The sequence below is a fragment of the Larus michahellis genome, chromosome 2 (assembly GCF_964199755.1).
Source record: "Larus michahellis chromosome 2, bLarMic1.1, whole genome shotgun sequence".
NCBI lineage: Eukaryota > Metazoa > Chordata > Aves > Charadriiformes > Laridae > Larus > Larus michahellis.
The window spans coordinates 17,779,941-17,800,713 of record NC_133897.1 but is presented as its reverse complement, the minus strand read 5'-3'; the positions used below and the strand labels follow the sequence as shown (position 1 = coordinate 17,800,713).

The window sequence follows — 20,773 nt, the reverse complement described above, 5'->3', positions numbered from 1 at the left end:
GTATCTAGGCACTTGATAAGCCTTTGCATAACATCTAGCCACTATTTGGTGGTGATAAACACCTTAATTTGGTAGAAGGGAAGGTGGGGAAGAGATTTTAAGCCCACCTCCAGTTACCTGAAAAGCTGCTTCCTACTAATTCTGTGAATCTCGTTCAAGATCAAAAGCCATCAGCCAAAGACCAGAAAATTGAACCCAGGTCATTTATGAAGAGGGCTCCCCTGCACAGCTCTCCTCAAAGCAGCCAGTCATCTAGAGGTTTTGCAGAAAGTGCTGGAGCAGGTGGGTTATTCCCATCAGGATTTTTTTGCAGCAATTAACATCGGGACTGAAGCGCTGCATGTTGTACACAACTGCTGGGCCACATCCAGAAGGCGCATTGTAGTCTGAGAGGGAGATTTTGTCAGAAACACTCATTGTCTGTTACCAGAGTCCAAAATCCATCAACAACGACCTTCACCCAACTCCCCAATAAGTGGAATGATGTGTGTCGTGTATCAGGGCCATGGTAGGGGAGGTTGGCCCAAACACGGTCACAGCCCCACGCTGTTTTCAAAGATGAAAGAACAGAGTGACCACGTCTCAAGGCACTGAGCTGGATTTATTCATTTGACCATATCAGTATCAAACTAGAAATCATCTGTTTAAGATCACGTGTTAGATAGGAGCAGCATTAAATAATAGACACATGAAAAAGAGACTGTGCTTCAGAAAAGATTCAGTGTACAACATACATAGTATGCCATTTTAACACAAATGCTTATAAAGAGTCATCCTAAGCATTGAAGAGAATTTTATAAAAGTTTACGTTCTCATCCCATGGGATGTACAGAACTATGCAGTTTACATAGTTTTACTATCATCCAAAACATCATGTTTCAAATGTATGAGGCACAGCAAGAACAATATAATTCCATTTCCATAGGAACATAAACACAGCTTGTCACTAATGACATGCTTTCCAAACCATAGCACTCACGGCAATTACATATGTGTACAATTTTAAAGTATTAAAAAGCAAGAGCCTGGAGCCTGTCCACTGTTACCAACAGGGAATAACATTTGACCTACCCTTGAAAACTACCCAAGATATCCTTGCAGTAGCTGTAAGACAGGTAGCTGGCAGAGTCACCGCCGTGCTTTGTCAGGGCCAGCTTGCTGTTCTGTTCCCAACGCTAACCCACACAGCCAGCGAAGGATTCCCTACACCCACGGAGAAGGGGGACGGCGCCCTGCTTCGCTCTGACAGCCCTGGGAAGATGCAAAGTTAAAACACATCTCTAACCAAGCGATGCTTTGGCTCCAGAGATAGCTGATAGAAATTAGCTCAGCTTAAGGGAGGCCCTGATTTCCGTTAAGAATGGCCAGAGACTGGCCAAGTCTCAAAGACAGAAAAAGACTGAACCAGTCTTTGACTGGTTGATCAACGACTTTTTTTTTTTTTCCTGGAAGGTTTTCTCTAAGGACAGCTCAGATAGACCAAATCTTACAGCCCACATGCTCAATTATTTTTTTTTTTTTCATGACAGTATTTGCAAGCATATATTATAAGTTTTATAAAAGTGCAAGGCCCAGCACAGGAAGATATCCTGGATTAAGACATTCCCAGCAGTATTCTTTTCACCGTCTTCTTGTTGGTCGACCAGCAGACACACAAGTATCGTTGCTTGGGATCAGCTTATCAGAGCCCCTAAGGGTTTAGCTTAATCATCTGTGCAATTAAACACTATTCACATTTTACAGCCTACAATGGCAATATTTTTATGTACAAGTTTGAAAACAAAGTCTTAAAATCAAGTTTTAAGAGGTAGAGGTCCATTTCTGACCCGCCGACATACAACGTTACTGAGTCAGTCGTATTCTAAGGCTGGTGGTCCCCTAACAATATTGAAGTAACCAGCTAGAGCTCCAAGATCTATGTAGAGCGATCTTTGCCTTTTTAGCAGGTCTGACTCTTCCATGCTCCCAGTACACAAAGAGGAATCTAAAAAGGAAACAGACACAGCATGTCATTATTGCACAAATAGCTACGTTAGTTCAGTTTCATGGCTGCAGACATTACGGGAATTATTGGCCTAATATTTGCTTTTATCTACCTGTGGTTTAGCAAGCTCCATTTTTAAGGACAATACAACATAAAACTCAATAAAATAAAATAAAAAATAAAATAAAATATAAAATAAAATAAAATATCCCAAATCAACCACAACTGTAGGGCAAAGAAAGGTAAGTAGTTTGCTATTGAGAACAGCAAGTGTGTCCAACTCTCTAAAAAAACCCTCCATCAGCTGGGATAGCTGGATACATCTTCCTCACCCTCTGAGCCATACTGCTAAAGGAGACTTCGGTGCACTAAAAAATTCTGCTAGCTCTCTGCCAGGCGAGAATTCCCCTACATTACAGGGGAATTTTCATCTAAACAGATGACATCCTCTTCGTGTGGCTGGGTGTGACAATACAGAACAAATACGGTCAGTCTCGATTTTTTCTTCTTTCAAATCAAGGTCTGAAGAAACCTTTGCGATGGCAGAACTCCCCTGAATAGTTGTGTAATGAGCGCCCTGGAATCTCAAGCACCTAAAGTTGTGGTCAAATGGTCAAATATTTTTTCATCTTCAAAAGAACTGATTCAGATGGCCTGAGCTGGTCAGAGGGTTATGCACCCACAAGGCAAAATCCAGAAGGCACACTGCCGTTCTAAATGCAAAGGCTGTGATTGATTTAAGCGTTAAGTGGATACATTGCAACAACTATGGATTACAGCACCCAAAACTTTGCATAGATATCTTTTCAAATATTTATTGCAATCAAATAAACCACTTGTCTGGGTTCAGTTTTTAAATGCTTTTTGTGAGGATCCTCCAAACATTTTAGAAGTAGAAGAAAAGCATTTTGAAGCCTGATAGCATGTTGCTGGCACCAAATCTCTCTGGGTCTTAATATTATCTAAGGACACACTGAGTTTTCTAACTGGTTCATGTATTATCCTTCATAAAGCACTTATTAATGCACAAGGGAACTGCGTTCTATCCTCCAGTCCTTTCTGGTTTTAAAACAAAGGGCTTGTACTGATGACACTAAGCAACATTACAGTTTATGGTTTTGTGTGTGTCTTAAAGGAAGCAAAAAATGTTGGTTTTGGTGGTGGTTGTTGGGACTTCTTTTTTTTTTTGGTTACCAAACAAATCACTGGTATCAATAAAACACCTCTACTACTGCAGCAAAATAAGGCAATTTGGGACAGCAGCCTATACTTCGTGAAGAAGAGCCCTGAATGACTGCCAGGGCTTTTTCATGAGCCAGCCCTTCCGGAGCTGCAGAATTCAGGCTAAGTTCTTCCCCTGTTGAAGTCAATGGGCGTTTTACATAACACTTAATGAGCTCTGGGGCTGATCTCATCTGATTGGGATTTTTGCTAGTCCCTCTCCAGAAGCCTTTTGAGTTTCGTTTGCTTCTAAACAATCGAGTTTTGACACAAAGTAAAGTCTACAGAGTGCAAGGTAAGTAAGCTTGATGTCATTACCTGTAATGTTTTCTGGCAACTGCAGCTCCTTCCTTGCAAGTAGTCTTTTCCTTTCAAACAACGCCGAGTCCAGACTCTGGCACCGTGGCTGCTCTTCTGGGGGTGGGTGTAAGGCTTCGTGCTTCAGTAAGTCTGCTGCAGACAGCCTATGATTAGGATTCCTTTCTAGAGCTGCTTCTAGCAACTCTCTCATGGAAGTGCTGCAGTCTTCAGCAATGTCCTCTAAGGGGGGAGCTTGCTTGTGTATCTGTTGGAATAAAAAAAAAAAACAGACCATTGAAACAGTTATTCCAAAAACAATGGAAGAGGAAGTCACAGATAACCACATGAGTGGTCTGGGAATTCCCCGCTTACAACTCATCACCTCCCTAAACTGGGCTGATCAATTAGACCAGATTATGTAACTGCACAAAATCCACCTTTTGAAAATCAGTTTTTATCATAATTTTAAAAACTCAAAGCAACTCCAAGCAAGCCTAAAATCCCACGCAATGCAAATTCACCAGATTTCTGTACCATACTGGCAGAACCAGAGAATCAAATTTGCCAGGCTCCATTTTTATCTGCAATTTCTAAGCAAAACTGACAAGCAGAACATAGATGGGCTTGTTTCAATCATGTTTCACAATGTTCTAAGCCTGTCCTTGCAGTAAACCCAAGGCCTGCAAACTGTAACACAAACCACAGAGATGACTCCAGCTCAGCCTCTGTCTTTCACTAAATGATCAAAACCCACTTCTTCCCTCCCTCCCCCGAAGCAAAAAGGATGATATAATCTCTCTGTCAAATATTTTGATAGTTTTTATATGACTGGAGCTTTCCCAACAAGAGTACAGGAAACGCTTCAGCTGAAACTGAGCTGTGGCTTTGCTAAGGACACTTACAATATAGAGGTAGGATGGATATGCTGAACGTGGATATCTGTTCACCCAGGGTGGGATGCCAGTTTGCATATGAATAATAGTAGCTCCCATGCTGTAGATGTCCGCTTTTGTTGTGTGGCCTCTGCAGAGGATAACTTCAGGGCTCATGTAAATCTGTGAAGAACAGTCAAAAAAAGATTAATCAACAGGGGAAAACAACAAGCGAAGTGATCCGGGAAACACCCCTCTAAGGGGATGCACCCCACTAGTACCTGCAGCTGCTCTGCACATTACTGCAATCACAATTTTCTGCTCTGCACATTATCACAATCACAGAGGTTTTTCAGTCTGGCACCTGGACAAGTTCATATCCCAGGTTTGCCCTCCCCAGACAGCCACAGCGCAGTGGGGAGGGGACTTAGCTGAGCTGTGAGAGGCTGAGGTTCAAGCCATGGCTCTGCTTTGTGTAGCAGGAACCTCATCCCTTCACAGCAAAAGGAGGTGCCTGAATTGCCAGTTTGTTTTGCCGGGCACTGCTGGGACTGCTCCATTCTGCTTGAACAACATGGGCCTGCACTAGGCTAACGAAGAAGGTGACCCCGCTGCTAGCCACCCAGCTGAGGGTAGGAGTCCACACCTTAAATCCCTGGATGCTACACAACTCTTCTGGACAGAACTGACAGATATACACCTTCCTGTCTTCCTTATTCTTCTCTCACCCCTTTATCCAATAACATGCACATTGGGGCTTTATCCTAAGAAATACGATGGTGAGGAACGAGCCAGGTCTAAAGCAAGGCACAAATTAAAAGCCTTAAATCCTGCTGTGTGCCCTTTCCACCAGGTTATGCCAGAGCAGCTATTAAGGCAAGCATCCCTCTTCCATCCTTTTTTTTTTTTTTACCCCAAAAATTCTAATCTCGTCTAAACCAAAATAGAGTTTTCCATCCAAACATTTCACTGAAACGTTTGCATTTGTCAGGAAGGATCTGGTGGGAAGCTCCTGCCAGCTCCAGGCAGCTGGGAGCGCAGCTGGAGGAGAACCAGACGGGCAGGACGGAGGAGTCACACCCCAGGACCGTCAGGAGCTGCCCCCACAGCTCCGCCACCGCCACTGGCCCAGGCAGTAGGTTTCAACACAACCCGGGCACAGCCCACAGCACGCTAGGTTAGAGGGCCGCCCTATTTGCTTCTGGTTTCAACTTTTCCCTCACCCAATTTCCCTCTAAAGGAGCCAAACAGAACTTTAATTAGTTCAAGTCATCCTGCCACAAAGAATCACATTAAAAGCCATTAACTGACACAAGAGCAGGAAGTTAAGTCATAACCACATGGTTTGACTACTTATTACCACAGATTGAGAACGGCTGTAGGGCTCACGCAAATTCCAAGGAATATTTCCCAGTAAATCACATACCACGCATCTGCAAACAGAGCTTCAGACCAGAAGCGTGTGCAAAGGTTCAGCAAGTGTCTACAGCTGCCACTTACTCCTGTCCATTGCTTTTCTTGAGGCTAAGATAGAATAAGTGTGTCCGCACCCCCACCTTTAAGTCTCCTAAGGTGCAAAGAACAGAATTTCTACCTTTGTAAAAAAAAAAAAATCCTTAGCAAAAACAGTGCAACTTGAATGAAATCTATATAAACAAAAAGCAGCTGCCTTCTTGAGGAAAAAAGGATGCTGGAACAAGAACCTGTCTGCAGTTACAAAGTGTGAAAATGGTCAAGTTGCATCCTGATTGCACAGGGCCAAAAAGAAAAATGAGATGTTCACCCAAGCTGTGATTTCAGACCAATTTAGACTGGCCTAAGACTCTGTCGTCACCAAAGAAGGCAGCCCAAGCCCCAGGTACCTTCCCCATTCCCAACTCATTCCTACTTGCTGGGCTGGCACTTGCCTGCCAGTCAGACCAGCGACACAACCCGGCTAAAACCCAGTCCTTTCCGTCGTGCTGTGCTAGTTTCAGTCCAGCATTCCTGCAAATGAATCACACCTTCCACACTCAATAAACCTTGGCAGACAACTTTTTCCTCCCCTCAAATAGTTGTCACTGAAGCTTATATTTTTTAACAAAGTGATGGAAACATAACAGAAAGTGTAGCAAATGCCTAGAAAAAGTATTTCCTGTAGAGCTGTTTCATCGCAACCATGGTATATTGTGCTGCAAGCCTTGTACACGTACTGTTCAGAAAAACCAGGTTTTTCATGCTACACCAACTAAACAAAATTTAACTATCTTTCCATCATTCTGCCCAGAATTGCAACCATTCATTTTCAGAAACACAAGGCAGATTCACTACATTCAGACTTTCTGTGCTATACAAGTGAATAAAAATCCTAAACGCCCAGAGGAGAACATGCACAGGAGAAAGTAACTCCCACTGCCGCTTCCTTCACGGACACGAGTCCCTGCCAAGGCCAGACGTACCAGAAACCAGCCAGTTCACAGGCACGGTGCTGCATGGCAGTGACAGCCCTAAGAAGGGGTTGCACAACTACGTGCAGCCACAGCACTCCCGGACAACTGCACCACTTCTTCAGGCTGCATAATAGAGGGTACAAAACTCAGGAGGACTTTGGAGAGTCAAGATCTTACTTTGAAAAAATCAAGGAAGCCAACGTTATCAAAGACTACGGAGGGCATTTGTGAGTGACTGGACAAGGCACCCCACAAGGCTGAACACTAGCACCGTGGGGAGGAAGATGCCTAGGAGGAAGACTGTGAGCAGAAAAACCTATAGACTAGCATTCATGATTTTCCTAAAAATCTTTGACTGGTATTTGAAAATCTTTCCCAGCGCGCCCTCTGCAACCTTACTTCTGGCCCTCAGTGTTGTGGCAGAATGGCAGGATTCCTGGTTCCGAGGACTGGCTGCCTCTCCCCCGAGACAGCAAACACCAAGCACCGCCATGTTTCAGGGTTGTGGGGATTATCTGCTTTCTGAGGACATGACTGCAGATGCTCAACAGTGTGGAATAATTTCTTGCCTACTAAATGAAGAACTAAGTGTTTTTCACAGTTGCTCTTCCCAACATGAACTTGGCTTGTCCTCCAACAGCCAGGAGTGGATCATCACCAGTCCACTCCACAGACCTGGAAATTTTCTGTTCACACACATCTCTACCCTTGGGAAATACCCTAACAGGGCTTCCAACTCATTCCTGCCATTTTTCTTATTCTCATTAACGGCACACAAAAAACCCCTAAAAAAACAAACAAACAAAAAACCCCAAACCAAAGCAAACCACTCACAAAGCATGCACATTAAATGCCAGAAAGCACGTTGCTTACAGTACAATAAGCATTTTAAGCTCTTAACTCCCCTGACTGGGAAGACAGTGAAAACAAATATCCAAGTATTTTCCCAAATATCCCAAAACCAAGTAAACAAACAAGCCTGACTTTCTGTGAAATCTGAGTTTATCCCGCCCTTCCAAGGACTGAGAAGTTCTCTGTCAGTTATTCAAGTACCTCCTCTAAACACATGCCTGGGCTGTGGAAGACTATCAAAATGATAAGCACCAACATTTCAGCTGAAGTGCTTCCTGCAAAAAACCTCCTCGAGAGGCAGAAAGCATGCAAAGCCGCATTTGCAGCAGCTATCCAAGCTAATTGTTGCTGCTTGCTTGTTTACTAAAGCTCCAGCCCTGGAAACCCTTCAACATGACAGTAGCCCAAGTGGCGTGCAGGACCCCTGTGCACATTCAGAGTCAAAGTCACTGAGAACATTTAAAAGGCCCCCACCTCCGTCACTGTAACGCCTAAGTAGTTTATCAGATAATCATCAACTGTGCCATACATAACCCCCAAAGGACAAGAGGGTTACATGTAGATGAGGAACAGAGCTCAGAAATGCTAAGGGGTGAAACCCAGAGGTCTGTAATTGCTGTGGTTTCAAAGGAGGAGTCAAACTACTGCGTTGAGCAGGTCACCCCAGTCCACAGCTGGTATCTCAGAAGAAATCTTTGCTAGAGCAAAGAACCAAATTCTGAAGCAGCTGACTCACTGCAAACAACCCTTCTCAGAGCATTGTTCCTTTGCTGGACTTCAGTGAACCCCAATTTCTCTTTGACTTCAAATTTAATAATCGTTAACAAATGGGACTCCAGAGAAGGTGACGCGGCTTTCAAAGTGTGACACCTGATTCTCCTTTCAGTAAGTTGAAAATAAAAAAAAAATATAATTGAGACTATATTAATGTTTATAATTTTTTGATAAGTTATTATGAAACTCTTTTGCCCAAGCTTCTACCCTCAAGCTCCAAATTTGAGCCCAAGCACCACAACCATGGGAATAATACAACATAAGGACTTTTGTCCCTCCAGCTTCTTACCTCTGTTCCTCTAAGGTCTTTGGGGTAGTAAATGTCTTCAGTCATTTGCACGCTTAGGCCAAAATCCACCAAAACAGCCTTAGTTGACATAAAGACAATGTTGCTTGCTAAAAGAAAACCAAAAATACAGCGTTTTAAGTTTCTAGCACGTTGGGCACTTATTTTACAACATGCCTGTTTCATTTGGTCGTTAGCCTGAAAAGGGAGATTAGCACAACCAGTCTCTATAGCCAAAACAGCCCTTCTCCTAGCCAAAACAGGTCTGTTAGTGATTGGGTCCAATTTTAAATCATATCTTAAAAATCAAACTGGACTGGTTCATGTAAAAGGAGAACCAATGTTTGGACATTTCCCTATCTTTTAAAAAAGAAAAAAAGAAAAGAGAGAGAGAGAAAAATGGCTGAGGTTAAGGGACGAAAGTGGGAAACTGGTAGGCGCCTCAGCACAGCGAGGCTTGCTCTAAAGATGTTTGATGGCCTCCAAGGTGGAGAGCATGCTGTTGCAGGTCTGGCTATAAACAACATAACTGTTGGTTACCAAGAGGTTTCTCTACACTAACGATTTAAATGAAGACAGATGTAGAGAGGAATCAAGGCCCCTGCAGAGCAACCACATGGTCTCCTGCACTGGTCAGCGAGAGTGCCTCAGCATGATGAGAGAGGACAGACTATGGCTGCAAAAATCATAAAAGACAGTGGTCCAAACTCCCACTGAATTGCAGCAATATCTAGGAGCTTAATTCACTCTCCTTCATAAAACTCTGCCCAAGGCACAACTTCGTACTCAGTGGCTTTCTTTGCAGGTGTATTTCTGATCAAATATTTATGAAGGTAGTGCTCTGTGTAAGCCTTGAGAAATTCTTGTTTGCTGTTTCAGAAGATGTGGACAAACGGAGTCTCCAAGTTACACTACAGAAACATGTTTCCTTTCTCCCAAAGGAAACTGTGCGTCATTTTCCATCTTGACATTGTCCACCAAGACATAGGCTTGATTTCAGTGGTACTGGCTCCTGAAGCAATCGTTCACGTACCTGCCACCTTACCAGTGCTACGAAACTACCTACATAAATGGGTAATTCTAGGGATACCTTTGAAGATATGGATTTTAAACACCACATAAAGGACAGTGCAGAGGACCACACCACCACAGTGCAGCAAGCTCTGCTGCCTGCTTGGGACCAGACCCAGTCCCAGCTTTGGCTGGTTTCGGACTAGAGGTTCCCACCACCAAATAACCTTATATTTAACCACTTTTCAACCAAGGGTTAAAATGCGTGGCAGCACTGAGCTGCTCCCAAGAGCCAACAGAAAGTCCTCTTCCCCTTCCAGGCCCAGGGCAGTCTTTATCTCAGCAAAACACCCCATCTTCTCCTGCATCGAACAGTCTTTTTCTATCAATTCCGCCTGGCAAGGGAAAACACACACCTCGGCTCCCTGGAGCGGAGTCCTGGTTGCCATTAAGGGCCCGGGTTCCCCAGCTCACTCAGCAAGGCAGAAAAAGGCTGGGAAAAGTGAAACGCACCCACATCCACCACATTCACAATGGGTTGGTTCTCCTATCCACTATCTAGATGCTGTGGGTTGGGTTTTGGCTGGTTTGGTTTTTAAACCTTTTAATTAATGTCATTGGTACTGCCGATTACAATAAACCCATAGGAAACTCTTACTACAAGCAAGAAAGCACAACTAAGGGAAAATTTAGCAGCTTTATAGTTGTCAAAATCTCAAAGGGTTACATCTGAAGTACTGACCCACATTAACTAAAAAAAAAAAAAAAAAAAAGCAAAACCGAGATAAAAATTTAGCAGTTGCCAATAATTGTCTTCTGTCAACTATTTACTGTAACACTTCGGTTTGAACATTTCTATTTTAAACCCTCAAGTTTATCAAAAAATAACTCGCAGAAGAGATACATTTTCATTAAAAGCATTGTTACTAGAAAGGCAGAATTTAACTGTCTGCGGGAAGAGGTGATGCTGAGAGAAAGAGTATGTAATATTGAACTAAACATAATGCATTAAAAGTAAACTTTGAAGCAATTTAATATTAATATATTTAATTCAGGTTTAATATCAATATGTTTTGATTATTTATATGTGTTAATACCCAGAGCTTTTTAAAAGCAAATATATACTAAAATTTGCAGTAATTGTTGAAAGAAAAAAAAAACAGTAAAAATTACATATTTAGTTCCAAAGTGTCTCAAACTGAGGAAGAGCCACGCAGAAACATAAAATCTAAAAGAAGGTGCAAGTGGAAGGTGGGGCATGGAAGCACTCAGGCTGAATTTACACGGAAAGAGGGAAACTTCTGGCTTAACACAGACTGGTAATTTCACTCATTTTCTTTAGGTTTTGATTTCAAACTGAGTTGCTCAAGAAAGGCAAAGGAAACAGGACTTTCAAATCACCCTCTCCACTGAAATGAACTAATAAATAGTGTAAATAACGATTATCTGCAGAACCTGACCTTATCATTTGTGGAGCATTACCCACCCCTCCCACCCAGAGATGCAAGGCTATGCGCCCCAGATCAGTCCCAGGCTCTCCCAGTTCAGTCCCAGGCTCTCCACTGGAGCCTAAGCCCCAGCCCAGCCCGGACCAGAAAGCACTCCAAGGAATCACACACACATACGTTTGATATCGTGGTGGATAATCCTCTTGGAGTGGAGAAAGTCAAGTCCTTTCAGAATATGCTTTGTCACCCAAATGATTTCGAATTCTCTCATAGGACCACAACTCTCCAGCTTTTCCATGACAGATCCTCCCTCTCCAGCTTCCATAAAGAGATGGATTGTCTCATCCCACAAAATAGCACCGTATAATTCTGCAATGTTTTCGTGGCGGAAACATGCCTGTATTTCAACATCTGATGGTTTGAACTGTTCCACTGGCACCTGGGACATTGAAACAAAATGACAGAAAAGCAGCTCAAAAACCAAGTTATCCGTACTAACACTAGTTATCCTATAGATTAAAACAGAAGAAGGAAGCAAAGCACTCCTATCCACTTGTTAAAATATGGAGCTTTATTTTGATGCTGTGACTTTTTCTTCCTTTCCAGTTGAGACACATCCTGTTTAAAGTTGAGAGAGTTTTTGGAACCATGCCCAAATAAAAAAGTGCAATCTTCCAGAAAAAACAGCGTAGCAAGTTATTCCCGTCAAAATCCGGTGGTTACGCAAAAGCTCTGCGCAAACTTCCTGGGGAAGGAGATAGAAATCCCGCTGCCTTTTCCATTAGCTTTGCGCAGTCTCATCTGCTCTTGCAGAACTCCGGCTGACACGTGGGTCGGTGCTGGCAGCGCCCAGCACAGCCCAGGGACTGACCACGCTCGGGTCCTTACCGAGCAACCCTTATCAGCGCTGTCTTATGGCTTACAAGAAATGAAACTTGTTTTAAAGCCAGCACCTGCAGCACTACATTTTTTTAAAAAGTACTGATGGCAGATTGCTAAGATAATGAAAAGCAGTGTTTGCTTACACACGGAAAGGCTACTACCGCTCTTTTTATTCTCCTTCCCTCAGACTTGTGGCTGTGAACCAAATAAGGGGCTAATATTTTTATTGCAATGAGAAATACCATTTATATTTTCAGAAACATTAGGAAGCTTTAATTCTGCAGTGGACTATGCAGGAGTGGCAAACTAAATCTGTCCACGTGGGGATACACTGGCTGCAAGGGAAGGACATACAACGGCCTTCTCAACTCCTTCACACGTGGAAGTAATGCAGGTCCTTATTCATGATCTGAGGGATATAGAGCAGCGTCCCAGCTGAGCTTTGACTCGCAATAAATATTTACTGCTCTATTTAGAATGGTATATCAAAAGGTAAAGCTGAAAGAAAACGTTGGCTTGTATAAAAATAGGGGTGTGCTTAGCAGTTTTCTTGAGACGTGTCACAACCTTGTGCTCAGTCAGAACTGAAAGCACAGCGAGAGCTGCACACATAAGCTGAGCTCTCAGGGACATTATGGCACTGGAGTAAAGAAAACTTATATCTGAAGACCCCAGTTAAAGGACAAAATCCCAAAACCATCTGCAGCAACAGGGTTTTGCTATCACCTTCAGCAGGGACGTGATCTCATGCTGGTCATTTACCACCATGAGTACAGCAGGACAAGTAGAAATTCTTCTACTGCTGCACTGCAGCAAGCCTGCCCATGTGGCACTTACATGGACTTCCACATACTTTCAAAATGATGAAACTTTTGCAGTTTCAGAGACAAAAATTTAAACAAGCTAACAGTTAAAAATGTGCATTTTTTTTCTACCTTGTGTAGGCCAACAAAACCAAGATGATCATCAGCCTAACAGTGGAATTTTATGCAGACATATTTAAAAATATACTGTATGTACTATGTCGTATAATATTTGCTCAGAGATAAAACTACTGAACTAACATACCAGTTTGCATGCCATTCGTTTCTTGGTTTCTCTGTCTTGGGCTAAGTACACCTTCCCAAAAGCTCCCCGAGGAATAAAATCAGAGCCAATGTTCCTGTAAGTCAGCTTCCACGGAAACAGGAGCACATCCGAGTCGATTTGATAGCGCCCATTCTTGGGCGTGATCTGTAGAGTTAAATTAAAAAAAAAAAACAAAACAAAAAAATCACTATGAAGTTCAAGCCTAATTCATTTTATATATGTAGTGGTGAAAAAAACCCAAATCACTTATATATGTGCATGATGTATGTGATCTGTTCGGCAGTCTTTATTTAGAAACACCAAATGGGAACAGCATGTGAGGTGTGGCATTCATTCACAGCCCAGGCATCCACGTTTCTCTCCAGTGACTAACTTACAAAGTGTAAGTTGCAATTAATTGTCGTGAAACAACAACAACAGCAGCTGGGTTAATGAAATTACCCACCTCTTGTTATTAGATTTACCTGCACATGTTTGTCCTTCCTGTAATCTGCTAACTTGTTATGCCACATACCTGTTACTCACAGGCTATCTTACATGATGTGAGCAAGAGTTTCAGCATTTCCTAATATCACATGTATGGCTAGGGGAACACGTTTGAATTTCTATCTTGTATCAGAGTTTCTGCTGCTTAGTAAAAGGTCAAATAAGTCTGCTGCGATTTTACCAGCCACCTTCTTTTAGTTTTATACTGTAGTTCAAAAAAAAAAAAAAAAAAAAAAAAAAGAGCGGGAGTCACACTGTCTGCTTTAGGTGGGTAATGTTGAGAGCTTTGGTTCTCTATACTGTCAACGAGGCAAGGAGGGCTCCTCCAGGAAGCGATTCAGAGCATCTAAGGCAGTATCTTGCTCTAAATCTTTCTCTGAAACAACTCCCTCCCTCTGCACGTGAGAGAGAGAGACCAAACTCCTAACTACAGCCAGTACTGCTTGAGGTTTGACATTATTTCTTCAGTCTTTTAATATTCTCTCAGCTAAAGAATTAGTAATGTTTCCTGTGAATATGCTTCTAATTAATTCAGGGATATATAGTACTGTCAGTATCTGGAATATCATTAACCTGTTTACTGCTACTTTATTGAGACTCTTGAAGATATGTAAAAGCAGATCAAGGATATTTATCACTTCACGTCTGTCACATGGCCTCATGTACTCAGCTCTTCAACTACTCTTTTTAAGATAACAGCATATTAGGAAGATTATTTGGTTTAGATTTCTTTTTAAGATATAACACACACAACATTCTGTGCTTTAGCTGCCTCCTGGTTTTCAATTAGGAAAGTGTCTTCTTGGCTGCTAAAACTGTCATTTGTAACTAGTATCTACACAAAATAAGTTAATTCTTCAGAGTTCTTCATTTTGGGGAGGATAAGTTCTTAACTGTTGGGGGTATGTGCCTTTTAATAAAAAGTATTTTGCTTAGGATACCCAGAATGAGCCTCCCCTCTACTTATCAGGACCAAGGTAAAGACTCTGGCAATCCGTACATCTCGCCTGCTCGCTTCTGCATTTCAAGGGGTTGAGACTACCTAATCCGCATGGGTTACACCTCTCCTGGAAACTGAGGAAACCACAACACAGACCGAGCAGAGCGGGTTTGCAGAACAGGAGAGCAACAACCACCGCACTATTCACATGTTCAGGAGGCTTTCAGGACTAGTTTCCAGCCTGGTCCCGTGGGATGAATCTCATTTGTGGCTGTAAGGTATCCTTCAGTTTAGTTTCAACTGAAACTAATCCAAGACCCTTCGTGACACAAGCCACAGTGCAGTCAGTGGGGGTCACCAGGCAATCAGAAACACTCCTGATCCTAACTAAACTGCTGTAGATATTAACGATGCAGGTGCGCCTGCTGAAATGCATGTACAGGTAATGCCCTGTCTCCAGTCCTCAGTTGCTTAATGGGATCACGTGCACCTAATAGTACTTGGTTCATACCAATTGTATGCATCTGTAGAAACAATATGCAAGCAAAACAACCACGAGTATGTAGAACAGTGTCTACCCTAAGTATAGGAAACATTTAATATTAGTAAGTGTCATTTCAATGTTAGAGTTTAAAAGGGACTGTTTTGCAACACTGCAATGCTCCCTCCAAATCAGAATAAAGCAATACCCTGTGCTATTTCACACCTGAGCAACCAGTAAGCCTCAAGCAACCAATGTTCACATATAAAACATATTACATGCAAGATATTTAAGATGATAGATGTAGACTATCTTAAGAAAATAAAGCAGCAGCACAAAAATATATGAACAAACTTCCATTTCACAATTGCTTGTTTCTAGAGCAACTGATTTTAAAAACAAGTCCAATGACACCAATATCTACAGATGCTTATAGAACACAAATCATTTTAGGGAAAAAATGAACATATCTCCAAACAAGCCATCTGTACTTGAATTTAGCAGTGTGTGATATTATGTAATATTGTAATTCTGAAAGCCACAGTTGTTACTATACACTTTTCTCCTTACATTACTACTTTTTACATTTTGTGCAGATAGGGTGAATACCAAAATAGATCCTAGACCTTTACTTGGGAGTTTTGCATAACACTGGAATACCCTTACCGTCTCCCAAACCTGTAAGCCACCATAGTTGTACCTTTTGCTTTTTTACTGTGGGTCTCAAGTTTGTATTCAACATTGGGAAATGTTTTCTAATCTCCAGGGATACCAAGAGGCAACATAGTGTGGATCTTTCTGAACAGCAGACCTTTCTCCTTAGCTGCCTGAGACTGCAGGGGCCAGACTTGATGACCTCAAGAGATCCCCTCAGTCCCAGGTTTGCACAGGGAACAACAGCCTAACTGTTACTCCAGGGACTGGGGGTGACCTTTATTTACATTCATTAAAAACTTCTGACTCCTAAGGTCTACTAATTTGCAAGTAAAAAGAAAAGAGACATACCATATTCAAGAGGATTCCAGATTCTTGCTGTCTGCATCCTTTAAACTGTTTTGCAGTGTTGGACACCTGATTTGCAAAAGCAAGCAGGTCTTCCACAGTCCCGTATTTGACGGAGGACATCAAAGAAACCTCCCTTTCACAAAACAGTAAAGATTCCGCACGTTCTTCATTTTGATTTGCCTCTTCACACATTGCAATTAAGCTGTCTTCATAGACTGCAAGGTCTCCACCTGGATAAAGGTTTTCCATGATGTCTATCACCTCAGACATATTTAAATTAGTTAGCAACAAGTCAATCTCCTCTTTGCTATCACTACCCGTGCTCATATACTCCATTACTGTCCACTTTGCAAAACCACTCCTGAAAAAAAAGAAACAAACAAACCTGAAAACACTTCTCACCTAAATTTGTTTTAGCAAAGTAAAAAATAAAAAAAAAAAAAAAAAAAGTGATCAGGATGATAGCTCATTATTATACAGATAGATTTAAAATTATTAATTTGTATTACGAAGAAAATCATAGTTAGTAGACTGGGTGAAGAGGAAATGGAGGAAAAGTCTTTGCTAGTGAAATTTTATTTAGAGGTTATTAGCGAACCTCCCCTGTCATTCATTCTTGGAATTTACTATGATAAAGCTTTTCGTTAGAGGAACTGGCACAGTAAGGAAGCACAAATTAGTTATATTTTGCTGGACATGCAAAAATGAAGGAGCACCCTCAATACAATTGAAGGAATTTATTATTTGGAAATGAATGACAGAGAGACATATAAACATACTCAATTAGTTTATCGCCAAGCTTTTAGGAGCAATTTATGTGATGTGTCCAGAAAGAAAAGAAGGTCATGGAGCAAGATCATTCCACTAATAATAAGCACCTGTTAGCATCATTGCATAAAGTACAAGCAAGTCATCACCTGAGATACACAATCCATGTTTTTTTGCAAATAACTGATCAGAACTAGACTTGAACTGAAATTTTCACCAGTTTCAGAAGAAAGACAGAAATTGAGCTAGCATAAAAGCAATGAGCTTTTGAAGCAGTTTCCAGCAGTTTGTTCTGCCCTTGCTAGTCCTAACAATAACTTTTTAAGATAAATCTTCACCGTTTTGCTGAAGTGGACTTTCACTACAAGAAACTGGGTTCAACATCCCAAAAAGTCCCTTCCCATCCCAGGTTCCTACTTCAAGCCAGAGAGAGTTACTCTGTTCAAGTTAAACACATATACGTGATCAGTCATTAAAATACTTACACAAATAGTTTTCAACACATAAACGTCCAAGGCACTTACCTTGTATTTATCCTGGTTACATCACACAAAACCATCAAAAACTTCTCAATATAATCCCTAAAGTCGTCATGTTTCTTGAACCCGTATTTACCACCGATGATAATTTCACAGCGTTCTGTAGCAGTCTATTAAAAAAAGTAAAACAAATAAAGCCATGGCAGACCAGCTCAAGCAGAAGGACTGGTTTATACTCATATGATCATTTGCTTCACAGGCTTCACGGAAAGAAAAACTAGTAATCACAAGGCTGAGATAACAGGGGATTTTTCTGCAGAAAAAGACGACAGCTCAAAAAAGAGTCAAAGTACTGTATGATCATCCAGATTTCCAAGTAGTAGTGAAAAATAGTTTTTCCATGGTTAGGTCCTGAGTCTTATTCTCCCTGCCTCATGCTTGCCAATAGCAAAGAGAAGGAGCTCCGTTTCCTCTAGCAGAACTGAGTAGAGCATGCCCTATTTAGAGAGCTCTCATTTCCTTTTTTCATAATCCACTGCAAGCATCTATTTTGGGCAAACGATAACAACCAGACAAAAAAGATACTGGTGGAAAAAAAAAAAAAAAGAAAAAAAAAGAAAAGCAGCAAGCACAACCTATTTATCTCAAGGACAAGCAGGAGACTCGGTCCCCTGAGGCCATGAAGCAATGTCGTTTACCCAGGTACAGTTTCTAGTTATGATCATTATCTTTCTTACCCTCCCCGCAAGGACGTGGAAGCTTTGTGGCACATATTTCTCATGGGTTAGAGTATTTACGTCAGCTCTAACGTTGAAGAAAACCGAGTAAAATGACGCGTCTGACTTGGCAAAGAACCTCAGACCACGTGCTGCGAGTTCGAAAGGCAGGGGAGCACAGCTCAGCAGATGCAGTGTAGGAAAAGGCAAGGGGAGTGCCTGCGGTGCAACGCGCTCCTTTTCAAACCCCCAGGGTGACGGTGGCAGAGCAGCACCATGCCTCCCCATCCCCCCGGGACGGTCATGGAGACTTTCACCAGCGCTCTACACCGCTTCACCCAGCCTCAAGTCAACCCCTAGCATTAGGGCAGCCGGGTAGGAAACCTTGTGGTCACTAGCACTACTCGAGCACCCAGGCTTTGTATCCGGGGTGCTCAGAGAGGTCAGGTTTTTCCAACCTATACAAAAAATAAAACATGATAAGGGTGTTTTCTAACCCCTAACATCACATCTTCTTGCTCTATGCCCAAGATAAAGGCTGTTAACAAAGGTGGAAAGTGTTTACTCTTTATAATAAAGGAGATGTCTATTTTTCCCCACAGCAGGACTTTCATTCATTGCTCTTTTTTTGGCGCTGAATTAGTGGGGGCGGTGAGAAAAGAAACAGTCCAGTCATAAATGGAACCGAGAGACTGCATGTGTAAAGTCAGGTAAAGTTAGAAACTAGTCCTGAGGGACTTTCTGGAGAAAAACATGAGCCTCTAGATGCTCTAGTCTTTTGTGGATAAAGACAAGTATGTACCATAATTAAACTAATTCCCTCTCTGATAATGTTTTCATGCATAAGACAGCTAGCTGTATAGTTTAGACCAACTGCAGCTTTCCATAAGTGCCAGCTCTGCTCTGTTCCTCAAAATGTTCCCAAACTACAGCACAATACTAATAATATTCTTGGCAGTTTCACTACTATCCAAAAAGCTCTGAATAACAAGGAAAAGTGACTATAACCTGCGTATTCTCAGTTCTGTGCTTTCAGTGCTTGCGAAAAGCAGCAGACCGTTCATTTTTCCCTATATCTAGCAAATTCTAAACACTAAATGTTTGCATAATGAGCGCAGTGTCTAGACTATATAAAGCTGATTTTTTAAATTATGCAGCAATTTATGTATTATATTTCCACAACTGGCAAAAAAGGTGTCCACTTGCCAACAGGGAATTCATTCTTCCTTTTCATCCCTAAAATCCTGTACTAGTATCTGTGGTGGGCACTCAAGTAATGTTTTAAATCATTCTATACAATCCAGGTACATGAAGAAATTACATCACTAAGCATGCTGTACTTCGGTTGTCAGTTAAAAAACCTGGTTTTACATACAGTGGAGAAACAAAACTAATTGTAAGCACTTAAGTCAGTTGCTAAAGCACAAGACTCTTTCTCCAGTTCTGCCATTATTTCGACATCATCACATGAGTAATTTGTGAGCCAAGAGTTTATTTCTTTATTTATCAAGAGTAGCTTTTCGTTAAGCTCCTTTTTCTGAGAAGTGTGCTGCTTGAGAGCATCCTTATATCCATATTAAAATAAGAGTAACAGTCTTCTGAGCTCCTGTGGGATTTTTTGTGTGTTAAGGACCAATAAAACAAAAAAACCGAACAAAATCTACAATAAAAATTAAAAACCAAAATCAGCTACAGCCACCAAACCCCAAACCTAATCAAAAACTGCACCAACTGGCTCAACACAACCATACACCCATCATAAAGATTTCTTGTGCTGCTTTAGTCAATAATTTTCTGGCCTAAGTGGCAAGTACTTGTCCATCAGTGATGAAAAAAAGTCCTTATTTGCTTTTAAGAAAAGTTATCAACAGACTTTGAAAAAGAAAATCCCTTTGGGAAAAAAAAAAAAAAAAGGTTCTGCTGTTAAAGGACAAAAAGTACCAAGAATTTAACTTTTACAGCATTTCAGATTTTCACTTGGGAAAAAGAAAAGAAAACAGAAGCTCCTAGCACTGACAGTGGCAACAAGCTCCCCTCCTGCAGGGACGTGTTCCAGTGCCCCCCTTCCCGCCCTGCAGCCCCCCGGCGGCAGCACAGGTGCTGGAGATCAAACGACTCCAGCGACAAACACGACCAGGAGGCTGAGGACAGCCAGCAACCTGCCCAGCTACAGCCCCCCGCACCTCCATCCCCGCTGCCGGACCCCGACAGCCCCCCGCACCTCCATCCCCGCTGCCGGACACCGACAGCCCCCCGCACCTCCATCCCCGCTGCCGGGCGAGCTGGCGGGCGAGCGGAGAGGCGTCCGAGCCGCCTCCGCAGCCCCGTCCCGTCGCGTCCCGTCGGGGCTCTCCCGACGCTTCTCCCCGCTCGCCCGTCCCCGCTCCCCCCGCCGCCCGTCCCCGCTTACCGGCGGGGCTCCCGGAGAGGCCGCACCGCCCGTCCGCCCGCCGCCAGCGCCGGGGCCGCTCGGCCGGGTCCCGCGGGAAACTCCCGTGGGCGGGGAAGGGCGCAGGTAGCACCGCCCGCCCCTGGCCGAGGGCGGGGGGCGGCTCCAGCACCCGTTTCTATTTCGGTTTCCTGGAAGGCGGGAGAGAGCGCGGCCGTCACCCTCTCGTCGTGCCCCAGCGCCTCCCTGGCGGCGGCGTTTCCTGGTGGCATCGGCGAACCCCTTCCCACGCCCCCCCCCACGCCGCCGATCCCACCGGCCTCCTACACGCATTTAGTTTGAGTGTTGTCCGAGTAAAACT

General features: G+C 42.8%; 1 protein-coding gene across 1 annotated transcript; it reads right to left on the bottom strand.

The window, feature by feature from the left end:
- Window positions 1-582: 582 nt before the first annotated feature.
- MAP3K8 (mitogen-activated protein kinase kinase kinase 8) lies at window positions 583-20,547 on the bottom strand. Its single transcript, XM_074574373.1, has 9 exons — window positions 20,434-20,547; window positions 17,353-17,477; window positions 16,061-16,421; window positions 13,128-13,292; window positions 11,355-11,616; window positions 8,722-8,828; window positions 4,408-4,560; window positions 3,524-3,770; window positions 583-1,984 (listed from the first exon to the last, which is right to left on the bottom strand). Exons 2-9 carry the CDS (start codon window positions 17,385-17,387, stop codon window positions 1,851-1,853), a joined length of 1,464 nt encoding a protein of 487 aa, XP_074430474.1. The 5' UTR covers window positions 17,388-17,477; window positions 20,434-20,547; the 3' UTR covers window positions 583-1,850.
- Between the last annotated feature and the right edge of the window lie 226 nt (window positions 20,548-20,773).

What these genes read in the sequence shown, in the direction of transcription:
- MAP3K8 (XM_074574373.1), bottom strand. Translation starts at nt 17,387, where the DNA reads ATGGTTTTGTGTGATGTAACCAGGATAAATACAAG. An exon ending in AAGACCTTAGAGGAACAGAG is followed by an intron (nt 4,561 to 8,721) that starts GTAAGAAGCTGG and finishes TGTTCTTCACAG; the next exon opens with ATTTACATGAGCCCTGAAGT. An exon ending in GTTGCCAGAAAACATTACAG is followed by an intron (nt 1,985 to 3,523) that starts GTAATGACATCA and finishes TTTCCTTTTTAG; the next exon opens with ATTCCTCTTTGTGTACTGGG.